At 40.4% G+C, this 22,465-nt stretch overlaps 2 protein-coding genes and 1 long non-coding RNA gene across 7 annotated transcripts in view; 1 reads left to right on the top strand and 2 right to left on the bottom strand.

The window, feature by feature from the left end:
• Positions 1 to 11,255, bottom strand: part of atp13a3 (ATPase 13A3) — a 192,363-nt gene extending 181,108 nt beyond the window's left edge. For 2 of the 4 annotated variants that reach the window (XM_087993558.1, XM_087993559.1), the window contains exon 1: positions 10,743 to 11,255. The gene's annotated coding sequence lies outside the window, so the exon portion shown is untranslated. The remainder of the gene's footprint in view (positions 1 to 10,742) is intronic. The other 2 variants (XM_043702269.2, XM_043702273.2) reach the window with 1 other exon arrangement.
• The window catches only part of LOC148148307 (uncharacterized), a 191,599-nt gene continuing 180,382 nt past the window's right edge, over positions 11,249 to 22,465 (top strand). Inside the window, exon 1 of the long non-coding RNA XR_015759181.1 lies at positions 11,249 to 11,266. This is a non-coding gene — a long non-coding RNA (uncharacterized LOC148148307). The remainder of the gene's footprint in view (positions 11,267 to 22,465) is intronic.
• The window catches only part of tmem44 (transmembrane protein 44), a 53,724-nt gene continuing 51,900 nt past the window's right edge, over positions 20,642 to 22,465 (bottom strand). For both annotated transcript variants that reach the window (XM_043702276.2, XM_043702275.2), the window contains one exon: positions 20,642 to 20,962. In XM_043702276.2, coding sequence (XP_043558211.1) covers positions 20,699 to 20,962 — 264 coding nt within the window. In that variant the 3' untranslated portion in view covers positions 20,642 to 20,698. The remainder of the gene's footprint in view (positions 20,963 to 22,465) is intronic.

Genomic DNA, 22,465 nt, shown 5'->3' with positions numbered 1-22,465 from the left:
AAACTAGAATATATAATTAGTATTTAGGCTACAGATCAAGTAATATATATAGTTAAGGTCACCATGTTGCAGAAAGGATGTGAATGCACCAGAGAGGGTATAGAACAGATTTAAGACGACGATGCCAGACATAGAAAAGTTGTAACTATTAGGGAAAGTATATATTACATTTTCCATTTAGGGGGAGGAAGAGAAGGGTAGATTGAACACTAGTGTTTGAAACTAAAATAAAGGCAATTACAGAGCATGAATACATAGCTTGTTTACATTAACTGGGAGACTAGGTTAAGAAGTAAGCCTGTAGAGATCAAGTGGCAGACATTGTAGCATAACATGTTGTATAAGTTAATAGTTCTTAAAAGGCTAATACTGGAGACCACTTTAAGTTGTACCCAACCTGATGATAACATATAATCTTCAGCAGGGAATATAACTCTGGATCTCAAAGAGATCTATGTCACCTATGTCATCCAACACATTAGTAACAGTGTCTAACTAGATAATGTATCTTGTATCGAATTACTATCATGCAATAAACTAAAACTTAAGAGCCTCTTTTTATTAAAACTCACTGTGGTTGGTTCTCTGCAATGGAAACTAAATAGGCCCTAAGACCAAGTCAAGGAAAGAGGAATGGTGGTAGCAAACTTTAACCCATAGATACCACAGCACACACCATCCATGGCTAAGTAAAGAAATTAAAGATAGTATCAAACTGAAAGAAAAAAGCATATAAATTCATAAAAGCCCACGACAAAATTAACCCACCTACATGCCTCTGTTTTAAATCCAAATTCTAAAAAATGTATTGCACACGCCTCTCTTCACAATTGTTGAGTAAAATCAAAGACCAGAGACATCTCAAAGTTCACAAGGATGGTGTTAGAACCACAACAAAAAAATAGTTTTCAGAATATTAAGAACATGTTGATGCCCATGGATGTCCTGGACCTCTACAATCTGTCTATTGCAATCATAACATCAGAACGAGGCACCCTGTGCCTCAACAACCATATTCTGATTTAATTTTACATACAGTTTGAAAGGGAGAAGATTGGATATAAGACTAACATGTTTAATCTAAATTATAGCAACTATGTGGCCTTGAAAGCTGAGCTCGCTGAAGTGAAGTGAAATACTAGACTAAGAGATGGACCAATAGAGATGCAGTGGCAGATATTTAAGAAGATATTTCCAAATACTTAAATATGTTCCTACTTAAATATGTTCTTTTAAAACAAATATTCTAAAGGGAGGACCTACCATCTTGTGGTTAACTTAAGTCGTTGAGTTAAACTTGATGAGAAACCATTTGACTGCACAAAGATGAGTGGCAAGTCACATAATGGTCAGAAGATTTTAAAAAATCGAATGACAAAAAAAAAATCAGAAGGAATAAAATACAGAGACAGGAAGCTAGCTAAAAATGGTAAAAATCAATAGCAAGAGTTTCTTCAGGTGTTCAAAAAAGAAAAGTTGTGAAAGTGAGTGTTTGTCCTTTATAGAGAGAGTGCAGAGTTAATCATAGCTAATAAGGAAATAGCACATGAAATGAACAAATATTGGGCTTGTCTTCACTATGGAGGAAACAAAAATAAATTACAGTAATATCTGTAACTAAGGAAGAGAGTGAAATGATAATCATTAGAAAAGTGATATTATGCAAACTGATGGAGCAGCTGGCTGACAAATCTCTAGATCTAGGCAGATTGTATCCTACAGTCTTAAAAGACATAGGTAAAGAACCAGTTGATCCATAGATGTTAAATTTCCGTAACTCCCTAGATTCAGGTAAGGTTCCATTAGACTGGAAAATAGCAAATATAACCCCTCTATTGCAAAAGGATTGGAAGAGAGAGGGAGACAGAAAACAGGCAACTGTAAGACAGTTAGTTTGATGTCGATATTGCAGAAATGTCATTAAAAATGTGGCCAGGCTGTGGAGGAGCCAGTGTAGTACTTGGGTGGGCAATGTTAAAAATCACACAACACCAGGTTATAGTCCAACAGGTTTATTTGGAAGCACTAGATTTCGGAGCGCCGCAATCACCTGATGAAGGAGCAGCACTCCAAAAGCTGGTACTTCCAAATAAACCTGTTGGACTACCATGTGGTGTTGTATGATTTTTAACATTAAAAAGGTTATAACTGGAATTAGAAAAACTCAACATAATCAAGAACATCCAGCACGTTTGTGAAAGGGAAATCATATTAAACGAATAGTTTGTGCTGGATAAAGGGCAGCCTGTAGACATGTCATCCTTTGATTTCCAGATGCATGTGATAAGGTGCCACATCAAAGGCTGTAATATAATAGCATAAACAAAAGATTGGCTAGCTGGCAAAAAAGAGAGTATATGCAAATAAATGGGTCTTTGTGCAATTAGCAGAATATGACAAGTGGAATGCTGAAGGTTCTGTGCTCGGGCATCACATTTTTATAATTTATATCACCAACTTGGGCGAGGGGAGAGAACACTTGGTAGCCAAATTTACAGATGACACAAAAATAGGTATGATGTGGAGGTGTTGGTTTTGGACTGGGATGGGCAAAGTTAACAATCACACAACACCAGGTTATAGCCCAAAAGGTTTATTTGGAAGTACAAGCTGCTCCTTCGTCAGGTAGCTAGTGGGGCAGTATCATAGGACACAGAAGTTATAGTGAAAGATCATAACGTCATACAACTGATACATTGAACAAACCTAGATTGCTGTTAAGTCTTTAATCACTCAGAATGGGTTGCAGGTTTCGATTTATTAATAGGTAAATCCCAGAACTTCTTTCAAGTACATTCCCAAGATAACTTAAGGTTTTATAAAAAAATGTCTCAGTTCAGACAATGCGCTAAAGGTTAGAGTCTGTCTGTAGTCCAACCTTGAGTCAGACCAGTTCTACTTCCAAAGTAGGAATTTATAAAATGTCACATGGACTGACAGCCTACTGTGTGCTTTTTGAGCAAAATAGAATGTATCTGCAAATACAAATCTGCAAATGAAAATTCAACCCATAGACTTATGTGTGTGTGTGTGTGTGTGTCTACATGCGTGAGGGAGAGAAAGTGAGAGAGAGAGAGAGAGAGTGTGTGAGTGTGTGAGTACGTACACATGCGTGCGCAAGTGTGACAGAGCACATGGCTATGAGAAGGTTTGCGTATGAGAGTGAGTGTGCGGGCATGTGTGCGTGTCTGAGGGAGAACATGTGCATGAGGGAAGGTCTGCGTGAGTTTGATCATGTGTAACAGCGTGTGTGTGTAGTGTAGTGGGGTCACATGTAGTGTGGCATGAACCCAAGATCCCAGTTGAGGCCATCCTCATGGATACCAAACTTGGCTATCAGCCTCTGAAGGTCGACTCTGCATTATTGCATATCCCGAAGTCTGCCTTGGAAAACGGTCACCCACAGATCCTAGGTCGAATGTCTTGACCGCTGAAGTCTTCCCCGACTGGGAGGGAACATCCCTGTCTGGCGATTGTGGCGCATTCATCTGTTGTTGTAGCATCTGTTTGGTCTCGCCAAAGTACCATGCCTCGGGACATCCTTGGTATGAGATTGACAACATTGGCCGAGTCACATGAGTACCTGATGCACATGTGGTGGGCAATGCCTCTACGTGCAATAGTAATATCCATGTCCACACTCTAATACATTTTGCAATGGTTACCATGACAGGGTTGTATGGTGTTGTGGTTAAAGTCCTGAAGGCAGAGCGGTTTGCTGTTAACACTGGTCTGTTTAAGGCTTGGCAGTTGTTTAAAGGCAAGAAGTGGAGGTGTAGGGAAGATCTTGGCGTGGTTCTCATCCTCGTTAGAACATAGGTAAAAACAATGAATGCAGATGCTGGAAACCAGATTCTGGATTAGTGGTGCTGGAAGAGCACAGCAGTTCAGGCAGCATCCGAGGAGCAGTGCTCCTCGGATGCTGCCTGAACTGCTGTGCTCTTCCAGCACCACTAATCCAGAATCTCGTTAGAACATAGAACAGTACAGCATAGTATAGGCCCTTCGGCCCATGATGTTGTGCCGAGCATTAATCTTAATCTAAGATCAACCTAATCTGCAAACCCCTCAATTAATGCTGTCTATGGGATTGTTGAGCAGTCACTTAAATGTCCCTAATGTCTCTGACTCTACTATCACCAGTGGCAATGCTTTCCACGCACCCACCATTCTCTGCGTAAAGAACCTACCTCTGACATCTCCCCTATATTTTCCTCCAATCACCTCAAAAATTATGATTCCGCATGACAGCCATTTCTGCCTGGGGAAAAGTGTCTGGCTATCTACTCTGTCTATGCCTATCATTACCTTGTACACCTCTATCAAGTTACCTCTCTTCTTTCTTCTCTCCAGTGCTCACTCAACCTTGCTTCATAAGACAAGCCCTCCAATCCAGGCAACATCCTGGTTAATCTCCTCTTCTTCCTCTCTTAAGCATCTGCATCCTTCCTATAATGAGGCGATCGGAACTGGACATAATATTCCAGGTGTGGTCTAATCAGGCTTTTATAGAGCTGCAGTAAAACCTCGTGGTTCTTAAACTCAATCCTCCTGTTAATGAAAGCCAAAATACCATACGCCTTCTTGACAACCCTATCAATTTGGTGGCAACTTTGAGGGATCTATGTACGTGGACTCCAAAATCCCACTGGTCCTCCCAAGTGACAAGAATCCTGTCTTTAACCCTGTATTTAGCATTCAAATTCGACCTTCCAAAATAAATCACTTCGCACTTATCCAGGTTGTACTCCATCTGCCACTTCTCAGCCCAGCTCTACATCTTATCAAGGTCTTGTTGTAGCTTGCAATAACCCTCAATACGTTTTTCCTGTCCATGAGCAGCGGGAGATAGAGCGGTGACCAGAAGGTTGCCGGGAAGGTAAGGACTTAGTATATAGTTATCAGCAGCTGAACCCAAGATACTACATGTGTAGTATCTCCCTCACGCACCCCTTCCTCTAACCAGAAGAAAAGGACTCTGTAAAGTAAGGCTTTCTTTTCCTTTTCTTTCATATGTTGAAGTGCATTGTTTAGTTTTAGTTAGTTGATATAAAGCTAAGGGGACTTCAGACCCGTGGCATGAGTCTCTTGCTTGATGTGGGAGCTCAGGGACAGGGCTGACATCCCTGACTCTTATACTCGCAAGAAGTGTGTCCAGCTGCAGCTCGTGTTTGACCGCATGACGGCTCTGGAGCTACGGATGGACTCACTGTATAGTATCCGCGATGCTGAGGAAGTCGTGATAGCACATTTAGTGAATTGGTCACACTGCAGATTAGAATTGCTGAGGGAGACAGTGAATGGGTGACCATAAGGCAGAGAAAGAGTAGGAAGGCAGTGCAGGTATCTCCTGTGGTCATTTCCCTCCAAAACAGGTATACCGTTTTGGATACTGTTGTGGGGAGATGGCTGACCGGAGAGGGCAGCAGTTGCCAGGATCATGGCACTGTGGCAGGCACTGCTGTTCAGAAGGACGGGAAAAAGACTCATAGGGCCATAATCATAGGGGATTCTATTGTAAAGGGGGTTCTGTGGCTGAAAACGAGACTCCTGGGTGGTATGTTGCCACCCAGGTGCTCGGGTCAGGGATGTCACTGATTGGCTGCAGAGCATTCTGAAAGGGGAGGGTGAACTGCCAGTTTAGCATTACCAAGGGGAAGAGTAGGCAGAGAGCAGATGAATGCAAAAGAACTGGCAGCCTGAAGCGCATATCCTTTAATGCAAGGAGTATAGTGGCTAAGGCAGATAAACTTAGGGCTTGGATTGGTGCCTGGGAGTATTGCGATCACAGAGACTTGGTTGAAGAAAGGGCATGATTGGCAACTAAATGTTCCAGGATACAGATACTTTAGACAGGACAGGGAGGGAAGTAAAGGGGGGTGGGGGGGGTGGTTAGACAAAGATGAGAGCAGTCCAATTATATCAAAATTCGGCAGGAGCTGGGAAATGTGGATTGAGAGCAGCTATTTGAAGGGAAGTCCACGTTTGATATGTGGGAGGCTTTAAAAGCTAGGTTGAAGATAGTGGAGGATAGGCATGACCCTTTGAAAACAAGGGATAGGAAAGGCAAAATTCGTGAACTGTGGATGACAGGAGAAATCATGCAACTAGCCAAGAGGAAAAGGGAAGCGTACATAAGGTCCAGGCAGCTAAAACAGAACGGGCCATGGAGGAATATCGGGAGAGTAGAACAAATCTTGAACAAGGAATCAAGCAGGCTAAGAGGGGTCACGAAATAACTTTAGCAAGCTGAATTAAGGAGAATCTCAAGGCCTTTTTTCATATATAAGAAGCAAGAGAGCAACAAGAGAAAGGGTTGGTCCAGTAAAGGAAGGTTGTGTGTCAAACCTGAGAGAATGGGTGAGATTCTGAATGATTACTTTGCATCAGTGTTCACTGAGGAGAGGGACATGGTGAATGTTGAGATTACAGATAGATGTTTGTTTACTCTGGATCACATTGACATAAGGAGGAAAGATGTGTTGGGTAGGTTAAAGGTTATTAAGGTGGAACAAATCCCCAGGACCGGATGGGATCTATCCCAGGTTGCTCAGGGAGGTGAGAGAGGAAATAGCAGGGACCCTGACAGATATCTTTGTAGCATCCTTAAACACAGGTGAAGTGCCAGAGAACTGGAGGGTTGCTAAAGTTGTCCCCCTGTACAAGAAGGTAGTAGGGATATTCCAGGTAACTACAGACCATTGAGCCTGACACCAGTGGTGGAAAAGTTGCTGGAGAGGGTACTGAGGGATAAAATCTATTCATATTTGAAAAAATATAGGCTTATCAGTGATAGGCAACATGGATATTCCAGGTAATTACAGACCACTGAGCCTGACACCAGTGGTGGAAAAGTTGCTGGAGAGGGTACTGAGGGATAAAATCTATTCATATTTGAAAAAATATAGGCTTATCAATGATAGGCAACATGGGGGAGATCGTGCCTTATCAACTTAATTGAGTTCTTTGAGGAAGTGACCAAGTTGGTAGATGAAGGAAGGGCTGTAGATGTCATATACGTGGACTTTAGTAAGGCGTTTGACAAGGTTCCCCATGGTAAACTAATGGAGAAAGTTAAGTCACATGGTGTGCAGGGTGTTCTAGCTAGGTGGATAAAGAACTGGTTAAGCAACAGAAGACAGAGAGTAGTAGTTCAAGCGAGTTTCTCAAAATGTAGAAAGGTGACCAGTGGTGTTCCACAGGGATCAGTGCTGGGACCACTGTTGTTCATGATATACATAATTGATCTGGAAGAGGGCATTGTTGGTCTGATCAGTAAGTTTGCAGATGACACAAAGATTAGTGGGGGAGCAGAGAGCACAGAGGACTGTCAAAGAATACAGATAGACTAGAGAGTTGGGCGGAGAAGTGGCAGATGGAGTTCAATCCAGGCAAATGTGAGGTGATGCATTTTGGGAAGTCTAATTCTCGAGTGAACTATACTGTAAATGGAAGACCCTTGAGAAAAGTTGATGAGCAGAGAGATCTGGGAGTTCAGCTCCATTGTACCCTGAAGGTGGCTGCACAGGTCAAGAAGGCATATGGTATGCTTGCCTTTATCAGACGGAGTATTGAGTATAAGAGCTGGCAGGTCATGTTAAAATTGGACAAGACTTTGGTTCGCCGCATTTAGAATACTGTGTACAATTCTGGTTGCCACATTACCAAAAGTATGAGGGTTTGGAGAGAGTGCAGAGAAGGTTTACGAGGATGTTGCCTGGTATGGAAGGTGCTAGCTATGAAAAGAGGTTGAGTAGGTTAGGATTGTTTTCATTAGGGAAAAGGAGATCGAGGAGGGACTTGACTGAGGTCTACAAAATCATGAAGGGTATAGATATGGTGGATAGAGATAAGCTTTTTCCCAGGGTGAAGGATTCAATAATGAGAGGTCACGCCTTCAAGGTGAGAGATGAAAAGTTTAAGGGGGATACATGCAGAAAGTACTTTACACAGAGGGTGGTAGGTCCCTGGAACGCATTGCTAGCAGAAGCAGTAGAGGCAGGCATAGCAGATTCAATTTAAGGTGCGTCTGGACAGATGCATGAGTAGGTGGGGAGCAGAGGGATACAGATAGGAATTGAGCGATAGGTTTAGACAGTGGATTTAGATCGGAACAGGCTTGGAGAGCCGAAGGGCCTGTTCCAGGGCTGTAAATTTTCTTTGTTCTAATACTATCTATAACACCACTGACCTTTGTGTCATTGGCAAACATACTAACCCACCCTTCCACTTCCTCATCCAAGTCATTTATAAAAACTATAAAGAGCAGAGGCCCAAGAACAGATCACTGTGGGACACCACTGGTCACCGACCCCCAGGCGGAATACTTTCCATCCACTACCAGTCACTGTGGTCTTTTGGCCAGACAATTCTGCATCCATACAGCCAACTTTCCCTGCATCCCATACCTCCTAACTTTCTGAATGAGCCCACCGAGGGGAACCTTATCAAATGCCTTACTGAAATTATATACATGACATCCACTGCTCAACCTTTGTCAACTTGTCTTGTCACATCCTCAAAGAACTCAATAAGGCTTGTGAGTTATGACCTGCCCCTCACAAAGCTATGCTGATGATCTTTAATCAAACTATGTTTTTTCCAAACAGTCATAAATCCTGTCTCTCAGAATCCTTTCCAATACCTTGCTTACCATAGACATAAGATCAACTGGCCTGTAATTCCCAGGGATTTCCCTAATCCCTTTCTTGAACAGAGGAACAACATTCACCTCCCTCCAATCATCCAGTACTACTTCCGTGGAGAGCGAGGATACAAAGATCATCACCAGAGGTGCAGCAATCTCATTCCTCACTTCCCATAGTAACCTTGGATATATCTGGTCCGGTTCTGGAGACTTATCTATCCTGATGCATCCCAGAATTTCCAGCACGTCCACTTTCTTAATGTCAATCTGTTCAAGCCTATTAACCTGGTCCACGATGTTTTCACTGTCAACAAGGTCCCCCTCTCTAGTGAATACTGAAGCAGAAAACTCATTTAGGGCCTCCCCAGCTCTTCAGACTCCAGGCACAAATTCCCTTCACTATTCCTGATAGGCCCTACCTTCTCTCGATCATTTTCTTATTCCACATGGAAGTGTAGAACGCCTTTGGGTTTTCTATTATCCTTCCCGCCAAAGCTTTTTTGTGTCCCCTTCTAGCTCTCCTCAGTCCATTTTTGAGTTCTTTCCTAGCTACCCTGTAATCCTCTAAAGCTGTGCCAGATCCTTGCTTCCTCAACCTTAAGTAAGCTTCCTTCTTCCCATTGATGAGAAACTCCTCTTTCTTGTCACCCAAGGCTCCTTTACCTTACTATTCCTTGCCTGTCACAGTGGGACAAAGTTATCCAACAATCACAACAAATGCTCCTTAAACAGCCTCCACATTTCTGTTGTGCATTGCCCAATTTATACTCCACAGCTCCTGTCTAATAACAGTATAATTTCCCCCTCCCCCAATTAAATACCTTCCCATACTGTCTGCTCCTATTCCTCTCCATGGCTATGGTAAAGGTAAGGCAGTTGTGGTAACTGTCATCGAAATGCTCTCCCACCAAGAGATCTGACACCTTGCCTGGCTCATTGCCTAGCACCAAATTCAATGTGGCCTCCCCCCAGTCAGCCTATCTACATATTGAATCAGGAATCCTTCCTGGTGAACCTGACAAAATTATTTCCATCTAGACCATCTGCATAAGGAGGTTCCAATCAATATTGAGGAAGTTGAAGTCGCTCATAATAAGGACTCTGTTACATCTACACCTTTCCAAGATCTGCTGTCAAATCTGTTCTTTCATCTCTCTGCTGCAATTGGGGGTCTACAGAACACACCCAATAAAATGACTGCTCCTTTCCTGTTACTGACTTCCACCATACTAACTCATTGATGTGTTGCAGACTGCGAAGAATATGGCATTGTTTCTCCACTCCCAGGAAGTACTGGACAACAAAGGATAACCTATTGGTCATATCACGTGTATGTCTCCTGAGGAGGTCATTACGGTTTCTTACTGTGACATTACATCAGTTGTATGACACTTTGATCTTTTACCATATGATCCTGCCCCACTAGCTACCTCATGAAGGAGCAGTGTTCTGAAAGCTTGTACTTCCATATAAACCTGTTGGACTATAACCTGGTATTGCGTGATTTTTAACAAAGGTAGAATAGCATGTTGCAAAGGAAACATAATGTATTTGCAGATTTATATAGACGAGTTGAAAAAGTGGACAAAAATCTGACAGATGGAATATATGTAGAGGGAAAATGTGATTAGTTCCCTGTTCTTGTGATTAATTCACACACAGTAAAGTTAACAAGTACCAAATGTCAACTCAAGGCACTAAATCAAAATTCATACCAGTATAATAAGAAAATACTTGTCTTTTTAAAACAAAGCAAAATTATATTAAGGAATCAGTTATTCATTTGTACACAACTCAGATAAAACAAAATAAAAACTGAAATAACTGCAGATGCTGTAAATATGAAACAAAACAGAAATTGCTGGGAAAGCTCAGCAGATCTTGTAGCATCTGCAGACAGAAAGTAGAGTTAACGTTTCTTCAGAATCCTCTCTCATATGCTGCCTGACGGGCTGAGCTTTTCCAGCAATTTCTGTTTTTGTTTTAGATTTAAAAAAAGACTTTGTGACAACTATTGATTTAATATCTTGCTTTATGATCGGCAAAATAACCCCATCTTTGATTTGCAATCGCTTAAAGCCAAAACCATACAAACCCAAATACGGATCCAAAGGTTGCAGGTAATGCATAGGAGTCCAGGCAGAGAATGGCTCATTGACTTGGGGACATAGTGCATCCTTTATCTCATTACAAGCAACACAGCCAGCAGTATTGGCGACTCAGCACTGGAGATCATTACCTCGACCACAAGCTTTTTGTGTGATTAATTCCCGCTGTTTTAAAGCGGCGCACATAAATTGCAACGTGGTTTAAGTGAAATGACAGTTGGCTCTAGACGGTTTGCCACAGCAGCAACAACGCGCCACTGAATTTAACCACCAGCCAAGGCATGAACAATTAGCCAACCTCCCGCAGGGCTGTTGCCGCCAGATCAAGCTGCCATGCGAGCAATAAGGAAGATCTCACCGGGAAGCGGCTCCTTCTCTCACCCGCGCGACCGATAACCGTTAAACCGCACAGCGACCGCCGCCGGAACTGACGTCACCGGAGAGCGCTCGAGGGAAGAGAAAGGGAATGTTAAGGGAACTGAGAGAGGAATACCCGAAGGCATGGAAGAAGGTATGAGGGAGCGATCGGGGACTGAGAGGGAGGGAGGGAAGTAGCGGGAAGCGGGGGTAGGCAAGTTGTGGGAGTGGCGAAGAGTGTGGCGCTGGAAAAGCACAGCAGGTCAGGCAGCGTCCGAGGAGCAGGAGAGTCAACGTTTCAGGCATTAACCCTTCATTGGGAATGGGGGGGTTGGTACTTGGGAAGGCCATAGGTAGTTGCACATTGGGGGGGGACAGTTTTTGGTTAGTCATACAAAAGAGATAATTGACCATTTTGCTTATTGGATCAAAACATTGACAATAGGGTGTTAACTGATGGAATAGTGGATCTTGATGATCACAGCATTTCTCCTGACTAAGTCGTAGTGTTGAAAACTAGTCATGTCTGAAAACTGGATATTTTCACAATCTTTCATGTATCAATTTAAACTGAAAATAGAGGAAAAACATACTGGGACAACTTTGTGAGGTACCACATTGGCATAACCTACGTCACATGTTGTTTTATCTGTATTCCAAGAAACTCTTGACCTTGCTTGACAGGATTGACCCACAAGTGGACACTCACTCTCCACTTTGCATTGTGGAACACCACAGATCTGTCTATAAGCATGACCCAGTTGCTTTTCAGTTGAGTTCTCCAACCTGCTCTCATGGTGATATTTCTGTTTATCGTCTGCTACTGTGTTTCAATAAAGCTCAATGCAAGCTCAAGGAATAACACTTTATCATTCAACTCAGCACTGAAGTCTGCCTTCTGATTCAACACTGTGTTCAAAACTTTAGATCACAACATCTGCTTCCATTTTGTTTTAAATGTTTTTTGCTGGTTAGTTTTTAACATACATCTCTTTCTTCATCCCTTCATATTGCCTTCAGATGGTTTTAATATAGCAGTTCTCAGCCACCTTTCCCCCACCCAGTCCCATTTATCTCTCAGTCCACTGGCCCACAAGCCTCATTCCTGATGAAGGGCATATGCCCGAAACATCAATTCTTCTGCTCCTCGATGCTGCCTGACCTGCACCACACCCTTCACTCTGATCTCCAGCATCTACAGTCCTCACTTTCTCCATATAGCAACTCATGCCTCATTTGGACACAACCTGTTTCCTCACTTTATTCACTACTACTCTTTTTGACAATTATATCATGAAATCTTTAATAATGTACTCTCCCTTGGCCTCTGCTCTGTCACACATCTTTGTGCCTTCTGCCTCTCAAGCATTTCCACTGCCTTAAAAATTCAGGTTTCTAAAATGTTAACTTGCTTTATCCCTACAAATGCTGCCTGACCTGGTGAGCTTTTCCAGCAATTTTAATATTTCAAAGTTTGTTTTGTGTGAGAACTTTAAAATTGTGAAACCATGGCGTTTTGATGATTCACTGCTAATAAATTCAACCAATGCAGAACAGAATTAATTAGAACGTAGGTTGCCTCCATTTGCTGTAATATGACCACTGTCTTCTCATGGCTAAACCTAATGTACTGTGATATCCTTTTGCATGTCTTTGAACTCATACTAATGCTTCCCTGACCACCCACTCACCTTGTAGATTCCATAAGCCAGAGCTCATCCAAAATTGCTGCCGAAATACCAACCTTCAAGGTCAGCATTCCCACTGTGCTTTATGGTATGCATTATCTTCCTGTCTGAGGATATCTTGATTTTAAAATTGCTAATGTTGCTTTCAAAATATTCAATAACTTCTATCTACATCTGTAACCCCCTCCAATTCTACAACATTCCAAGGTATGTGTGTTATTGTAATTTCAGACACTTGATCGTCAGTGGTTTGCATTGCTCTAACATTGATTGCCAGCTTTCAGCTTCTGCCTTTTTAAGCTCGTTCATCAAGCTTTTCGTTACTTGTCTTAATATCTCCTTTGGGTCTCATTATTATGCTGCTCTCTTGCCTCTTTTCATTCGTAATAAAGATGGTGGCAAAGTAGGCAGCATCCAGGGTCCTCAGCCCGAAGCTTGCCAGTCTGCTTTTTCTTTTCTTTTCCTTTTACTTTGCTCATCCTCCCTTTTCTTTAAGATTTAAAGTTTTTTTTTAAGAAAGAAAACTTATCTTGGAGAGGCTGGAGACATGGAGCGGAGCAGCTAGTGACATAGAGCAGAGCAGGATGTCCAGTGTGCCTGGAGCAGAACAGGGATGGCTGTTGGATTGGGGACTGATGCAGGCGGTCAGCGGCTTGCTACCCCAGTCAGAACGTGTGGAAGCCCCCTGCGCCGATCTACTGTAATGTAAATGTTTACATGTAATATGCTTATCTGAGAATGTTTATCCTTTTTAATTTTTATTTATGTTTATAACTTATTACAAATCACCAAGATAATGTAATTTTTTTTTCTTTTATTTCTGAGTTGTACCGAGGTACTTAGTACCTAAGATGGCAGTGTACAGGATGACATTGAAAACTTTTCATTGTATTCCTTGTCACTGTACTTGAATACACATGACAATAAACCTAATTATAATCCATTCATAAATTATGATCATTAATTTAGAGTAAGATCATTTTGGCAAGTTTGAAGAGATTTGAAAGTAGGAAGTAAACTTCAATGTTCCCAAATTCTCACCCTTTTAATGGGATTTTGTTTTACCATGTCATTTATGAATCTTTAAACACATGTTTTGTGTAAATAGTCTGGCTTATTATAGTTTAACATCTTTTGCATAAAATATTTCCATTTTATTAAAAATAATTTTTTTTTAAACAATAAAGTATTTTGCGCAAAAAAGACAAAATAGAATCTATCAAGCTAGATTTCAGTCTGGGGTCTGGCTAGGGACTCTTGGTGGGATTTGAATTTGCTGGATTTAAGAGGAGCCCTGTGCCTTTCCCCATAATACAATGATTATGCTGTGGTTCTAGATATAAAAAGCTGTGTTTTGATGGGGTTTATTGCACAGAATTTTAAGATGGCTTTGAATGTTTAGAGTTTTCTGGACATGAGGGATGTAATAGTGATTATTTGAAAATCTTTGACTAAAGCTAAACAGAGTTAGCAGATAAACTGAAATTAGAATAAAAAGCAGGATCTCATGAGGATAATATGCTTTAAGTTATTATCCAAAAGAATTGGAAAGAAGAAAACTTGAGTTTCATGGCTGGTGTTAGCGAAAATACAGTTTTTTAAAAATGAGAAAAAAGCTGGACTTCGTACAAAAAAAGTGAATTGAAGAGAGAGACAAACAGAGGGAAATGGAATTTTAAAGAAACTTGAACTCCAAAGAGATACTAAAATTACTGAACATAGTTGGCCCTGGACCAGCTTAGAGCAAAGAAGAGGTACTCATTTTTGAGAACAAACAAAACAACACTAAAATAGAAAGCATAGAACCAAACAGTGATATAAAGTAAGCATGCATCCATTGAAATAAGATGGCATACCAAAGCAATTGCTTAAAGTTAAATGGGAGACTAATTGCACTTGTAGGAATGTCTAAGGACTTACCAGGAAAGAAAGTATTACAAAGTGAATATGTTTCCTTAGAACTTATTGAGAAGGGAAAGATAGGACAGTATGAAAAATTTTAACCAACAAGGATTTCTCCAGCAAATCTGGCAGCATCCATGGATAGAGAAACAGTTAACGTTTTGAGTCTGATATGTCACTTCTTTAGAACTGAAAGGGACTGGAAGATGGTGGTACTAATGCTATTTACAGAGCAGGAGGAGCAAGTTGAACAGATGGTCAGAGCACAAAGACAAACAGTGCGCTAATGGAGGTAAAGGAGAGGGAGAGATGCAAGAAAATTATTCCTAACAACCAGGGAGTCCAGAACCAGGAGTCACAGACTAATGGTATATCTCATTAAGACTGTGACGAGAAATTTCACCAAGAGATTAGTGAGCCTATGGAATTCCCTGCCACAGAAAATAGTTGAGGCCAAAATATTGAATGTTTTTGAGGAGTTAGATAAAGATTTTTGGGCTAAGGGAACAAATCATATGAAGAGAAAGCAGGAACAGAATACTAAGATGAGCATATTGAATGGTGGAGCAGGTGCTAAGGGATGGTGGCCTACTCTTGCTTCTATTTTCAACATTTCTGTGTAAAATAGGTGTGAATGCTAAGTGGAAAAAGGAGAATATAAATCCACTCTGCTGACAGCAAAGTCACTGAGGCAGGTGGGGGGGATAGTGTATTGCCATCAAAATGGAGGACAAAGGTCATATTCTGAAGTCATTCAAGTCAGTGCTGAGTTCTGAAGGCTGTAAAATATCTAAGCAGAAAATATAGTGCTTTTCCTCCTGTTTGTATTGAGCTTTATTGTAACACTGTAACAAATGCTTGCATGGGAGCAAGATGATTAATTGAAAAGGCAAACAACTGAAGGGTCAGGATCATTCTTACAGACCGAGTAGAGATATTCTGCAATGCAGTCACCCAGTCAGTATTTGGTCCTGCCAATGTAAAGAAGGCTGCATTGCACGGAGTGAATACTACATTGAAAGTGTGGTGCAGGAAAAGCACAGCAAGTCAGGCAGCATCTGAGGAGCAGTAGAATCGACGTTTCGGGCATAAGCCCTTCATCAGGCTTATATCAAATCAAAACATCTATTCTCCAGCTCCTCAGATGTTACCTGACCTGCTGTGCTTTTCCAGAACCACACTGTCGACCCTGATCTCCAGCATCTGCAGTCCTCACTTTCTCCAAGATTGAAAGAAGTACAAGTAAAATGCTGCTTTACCTGTAAGTGTGTTTGTGGCCTTGGACAGTGAGGAGGTGAAAGGATACATGTTATACCTTTGTGTAATATGGGGGATGTGAAAACACAGTAGGAGTGGTGGTAGAGTTGCCTGGGCTGTCATGGAGGGAACAGTCCCTGCAGAATGCTGACAGATGAGAGAAGGGGAAGATGTGCTTGGTGGTAGCATCCTGATGGAGGGGGCAGGTATGGAAGCAGATGATCCTTTGAATGCAGAGACTGGTGGGGTAGAAAGTGAAGACAAGGGAGGTCCTATCATTCTGGGAAAGAGGGCAATAAATACAGTTGAGCACCCTCTCAACCATAGTGGGGGAATTCTGATTTGAGACAAAAAGAAACATATCAGAGGCACTCTGGTGGAAGGTGGCATAATTGAAATAGATGTGATGAAACAGAGAAACTGGGAGTGCGGAATTATATCCTAGCAAGAGATAAGATAATGAGGAAGTGCAGTCAAAGTAACAGAGTTAATATGTTTATGGTGGATATTTGTAGACAGCATATCTCCAGAAATGGGAACAGCGAAACCAAGGAAGAGAATAGTCTGAGCTGGACCAGAGGAACGAGAGAAGAATGGAAATTTCAAAATGATTAAATTTTTTGAGTTCAGGTGAGAGCAGGAAGCAGTAGCAATGGTATCAATGACAGTCTGAAGACTGGAACAAGGCATATTCCACATACTTAACAAAGGGACAGATATAACTGGGACCTACGCAAGTATCCATAGCCATACCTTTGACTTGGAAAATGTGAGGAGTTAAAGGAGATGTTCAAAGTAAGAATGAGCTCTGCCAGGCAAAGGAGGATGAGAACTGTGAAGGACATTTTTCAAAGAAGAAGCAGAGAGCCTTTAGACCATCCTGATGAGGAATAGACATGTAGAGGAACAACACATTCTGGGTGTAGATGAAAATTGGACGTCTTGATGTCTGGGTGTTTTATCTCAGAACTGCAGTTATTTCCTTCTACTTTGAATCCAGGGAGGTAAACTAATAAATATATTGAAAGACACTGGATAAAGTCAGTCACTGTGTTGACTGATGATACTATTGTGTTCCATAGGGGTTAATGAAGGAGAAAATATTAATTGAAGGTATCCATGGAGATTGTAAATCCGTCCCATTATAGAGTTGCGTTAAAAAGTGACTTGGTAATTCGATTAATTGTTATAAGTGAAACAAATTCCTTCAAAAGGAATTGACCTGGTTTTGGGAAATGACATGGCAGATTCAAGAATATTAGCCTCAGTAAGGCTGGTGAAACAATCAGTGAAGGTAAAAATAAAAAGCTGAAATGTTTCAAGAGAAACATCCTGCATTGTTTCCTGACTATGTTGAGACTAAATCCCTGTCTATTAGAATTCTAACAGGAATGAGGAGTCCATGAAATGGGAAGATGATTCCAAAATTCAGTTATCAGATATAATTTTTGAAAATTTAAAGGATGAAAGAACAGAGAATGAGGTTGATATGTTTGTCCCACCTTCTTACTTTTTTTGTAAACACATTAAAATACAATTCCATATTCCCAATAACACTATTTTACAGTACTCAAGAGATAATTTGCCTTTCAAGTCTGTGAACTTAATTTAAATGTAGCTTCAATTCCCCATCTTGCGAATCTAATAGCACCTTCCTTGATTTGGCATATAACTGAGTTTAGAATTTCTCAGTTCCACATCACCTGTTCAGAGTTTTAAGCAAATACTTCTGGTCTGGAACGTTTAAAACTGAATTCCTTACATGGAGGTAACCTCTTTCTCAACAGTACTAAACTACTTCCTTTTCTCAAGAATAATACTTTACATATCTAGCTTCACCCTACTCTTAAAAACCCCAAAACTGAAGCTAAAAAGCTTTATTCCTCCCAAACTATGGGTGTTTTCCTTAAGACCCCCAAAAATCCCAGAATCTTCTATCTGAAAGTTTAGTGCATTACGCTCTTTACTTTGTTTGCTTATAAATTCTCCAAATGTAAACAAAACCACATTACTCTCTCGGCAGTATTTCTTTAATACTGAGCTTTAAAAAAATCACTGAAGATATAGAAATAGTTACCCCCTTCAGACATAGAAAATCTATATGCTACTCATTCAAAATTGAAAAATCCCAATAAAATTATTTTTAAATGACCCACCTTACATCATGAGATGTATGCTAACACTCTGTATACAGACCATAAGACAAATGAGATACATAAAAATTACAAGAACGAAAAGATCTCTAAAGCGTATTATCCTGAAAATTATCAGTAATTTATCCATTTGATCAGAGCCAAGTAACAAATACCTTCTCGAAGATAAAAGTAAAGTGCACATTTATTAGTCAATACATGCTGGGATTCTTACAGTCCCATGTCCTGTAGGATCAATCTTATTGGCAACTCATTGAAGAAGAGCCAAGTCATCTGTTTACTGTGTAAGCCTGACACTGAGATAAGGATATCAAAACTATCCTGCATGATAACAGAAACCTTGATCAAAATTCCCACACCAGCTGAGGTTACTACGAAGGTCTTTCCCTCACCCCTTGCCTGAGGCAGGATGACCCTCCGGTTAAGCCACCACCAGTTATTTCCTCCGAGTGAGAGAGCAGCCCTAGTAAGACGCTGATGACTTTACCTTTATCTCACTGTCACTCACTATTGTGAAAACTCATGAGAGAGCCTATATCTACCATCTTTGATGACTATTACCTGAGCAGTGTCCAATCTACACCAAACTACCCTAGAAGGACTTGATACCTCAAAAATATAAACAGGTGAAGCTAGCTGTCTCACACTGCTATTGTGTAGTAAAACCACAAATGGCTTTCTCCCACAATGTAACAGTCGAGCCAAATAGACAAAATTCCTCCCACATAAATGAGTAATATGATACTGGTTTCTGTACTAGTGTTGTGCCAGCTATGTCGACCATGCATTGGAATGGAAATACATCCCTTCGACCATTTGTAGTGTGCAGCATGCCAATGCGCCTATGCTTGTAAGACTCAAAAAGGTATATTCATTATTAGATGTGTTTCTGCAATTCTACCCCATCTTTTCCTGTTAATATCTTGAAGACTTCAATCAGATAACCCTTTAGACTTGTAAATTGTAGAGAAAACAGGTTTATTAACAGATATAATCTCTCATAATTTAACTCCTGAAGTCCAGGTATAATTCTTGTAAAGCTATGTTGTACTCTCTCCAAGCCAATGTATCCTTCCTAAGGTGTTGCCCAGATCTGTTCACAATACTCCAAGGTTTTGTAAAACTGCCCCATAACTTCTGCATCCTTATTCTCGATTCCTCTACATATAAAGGCCACCATTCAAATAGCATTCTTGATTATTTTTGCACCTGTTTGTGGCATTCAAATGATCTATGCATTTGAACCTCCAAGTCTCTTTGGATATCCACTGTACTTAACATCATCCCATCTAGAAAGCATTCTGATCTATGCTATCTTTATGGAAGGAGACGATGCTTATGGATGTCGTGCCAATCAAGTGAGCTGCTTTGTCCTGGATGGTGTGTGAATAATGCAGAGTCATGGAATTAAACTTCCAAAAGCATTAACAAATGTCCTAAGAGACAATTTATTTGCAATGTAAGTTAGCTTATTCAGTCATTGCAAATCAGTAATCCAAATGTGATCACGTACATAGGATAGACATTCCTTTGTTATAAAGCAGCATCGGCTCCAGATCATCATGAACACCACAAACAGAAAGCTGCCGGTAAAATATGTTTGAAACCTGACACGAAAAAAAGAAAATCACTATCCAAATAAAAGTACTGCATTAATAATTTTGGACAGTACAAAGATTACTTCAAAAATGTTAATTTATGTTACAATTAGTTTCAGCATCCCTGGACCAAAAGAATCAAACAATTCAATGAGGTTTGTACTTCTCTTCGCTGTCCAGTCATCTTGTTTAGAATATAGAAAGATGATTGCAAGGTGAAAATAGGATCAGGCTCAATTGTGACATAGTTCAAAGACTAACAGTGGACTAACATGGAGAATGAATTTTCCTCATTGGCGATATGAACGTCAGTGGCTATAGTTAGCAATAGTGTGGTGTGATGAGACTTTCATTAATATTTACCTTTCAGAAATTTGTCAGGCAAGAAATGTAAAGCATTTCATAGATCTGTCTTTGTCCAAAGACAGGCCATGCATGTCTGCATTTTTGGTTAAGTATATATTCATTCATGGGATATGTGCTTTGCTGGCTCAGTCCCATTTATTGCTCATCCCTAATTTCCCCTTAAGGTTAGGGATGGGCAAATAAAATGCTGGCCAGGTAGCAACACCCAAGATTCACAAGTAAATTAAAAAAAATTCAGGCTGAGTTGACTTCTTGAACTGCTGTAGTCCATTTGTAGATACACCACAATTCCTTTAGAGAGATTTAAGATATTGACCAGTGACACTGAAGGAACAGTGACATATTTCCAAGTCAGGGTGGTGAGTTGTTTGGTAGTTTTCCTATGTATCTGCTGCCCTTGCACCTCTACATGATGGTGGTCATGGGTTTGGAAGGTGCTGTCTAAAGGATCTTTGGTGAATTTCTACAATGTTTTCTGGTAGATGATGCACAATGCAACTGAGCATCAGTGGAGGAGGAGTGAATGTTGGCAGATTAATATATTGAATACCAGATAATCAGTTAATCATGTAAACATTTTGACGTCTTTATTTAAAAATGTAAAAAAAAAATCACAATTACATCAAGATAGTAAAGTCTTTGCTAATCGTCGTTCGGTCCTATTGACCTCTTCCTCATATTGAGCCAAAATTGCAGAGGTTCTTTCTTCAGTCATTATCGTTTCAGTGTCAGAGAGGCAAAAGCCAGCTGATGGTGTACTTGTAGCAATACTGTTAGGGAAGATGTTCATGCTGATCGTTGGACTGTGATCTGGAAGATAGTTTAGGTTATGTTCTTGTTGCTTTCCAGTTATTTTCCATTCTTGAGGAATGTCTTCAAAGTCCCACTGTGAAAAGGACACACAGCCTTTTTCAGTAAAAACTTATTAGATGTTTCTGTTACTTATTTCATATTAGTAGAAAATATTCTTTATGCCTCCTTAAAAATAAAAGTGAGCAGTCACTTTTTATAAATAAATAGCTTGAGGGTTAAGGTGCCAATATCCTTGCCACTTAAGGGACAAATTTTTAAAAAACCAAAAAAAAAACGCAGGTTGTGGGTTGGATGGACAGTTAATGTTGTAATCTGACTCCCAACAAAAATCCGCATGCAAACTGACCATGACCGGTTTTAGCTATGGCTGTAAATGAGTGATTGAACAACGAACTTCAAGGAGGCTGGTTGGTGCCTTTTACATGACAATGAGGCTACGAGACTCAGTATTAATCTACTTTCCAACACGGACTCTGGTCATTTGGGTTTCTAAACGTCCCACAGCCTCAAACTGCACATTTTGTCAGATTCTTTTCCCTCCCAAATTCTGATCCCATCTTAACTCCACCCTACAACCACCCCACTTGGCCTGATCCTTAAAATTGGCACAGTGGTAAGACTCCACAGCACTTGGGATAGCCTGGATTTCTGGGTTCCCACTTCATCCCAATGGCACTGCCGCATCCCCTATCCCCCTCAGCAGCTCACGTGAGTAAATTCAGCTCAAAACATACTAGATTTAAGGTGCACTATTGCATATAAAATCAGTCAATTAGCAATGCTAATTATCCAATTAAATAAAGGTTGGTTTCAAAGATTGTGGTGTCTAAAGTAATTTTGTCCAGAAGCAGCTGAACGCGCTCACTAGTTGTTCTATCAGACGCTAATCAGCCCCTAGCCCTTGTTACTGTGCTAAATTAAACTAGAATGGAAATGTGAGATGTTCAGTGATTGAAAGGATGAATGCAAGAAATCAATATTAAAGCAGTGAAGTTACATTTACAGGTACAATTTCATACCAATGTTATTGATTTTTCAACATGAAACAACATTTATTCCAGAGTTTCAACGATTCTGAGATTGCTGTTGGACATGACACACTGACTGTATGAGCTAAAAAAGTTAAAACGCTCATTCAATTAATTTCAAGTTTTGTTGAACCAACAACCCCAGCAAATAGTTAGCTGTATCAATGGTCTGAATTAATTCATTTTTCTTTACTAAAATAAGCCCTTTCCAGACTTAATGTAATCTTATGCTGCAGTCATGTGGAACATTTTTAACAAAAAGATACAAATATACAACTCCTTGGAAATGAATCAAATGTGCATTCACATTGTAAAGCTATAACCAAGGCATGTAAATTGACCAGAAGCATCAAAGTTAAAGTCTTGGTTAATGTTACAAGTATAATTGTTAGTTCAAATTCTGCCGTTATCACATGACACTGGTACATTGGTGGGACTGGCTTGAAACTACTAATTTGATTTTTCACAAAAAGATACATGTATAAGCAGTTATCACACAAAACATTTTCAAACTTTAGCAGCATTTGTTAATTATACTGCATTAATAT

The sequence above is a fragment of the Chiloscyllium plagiosum genome, unplaced genomic scaffold, assembly GCF_037043375.1.
Source record: "Chiloscyllium plagiosum isolate Xiang-an unplaced genomic scaffold, Cpla_swu_hap1 HiC_scaffold_13, whole genome shotgun sequence".
Classification (NCBI taxonomy): domain Eukaryota; kingdom Metazoa; phylum Chordata; class Chondrichthyes; order Orectolobiformes; family Hemiscylliidae; genus Chiloscyllium; species Chiloscyllium plagiosum.
The sequence above is the reverse complement of the archived record's forward strand: the minus strand, read 5'-3'. Positions and strand labels throughout refer to the sequence as shown.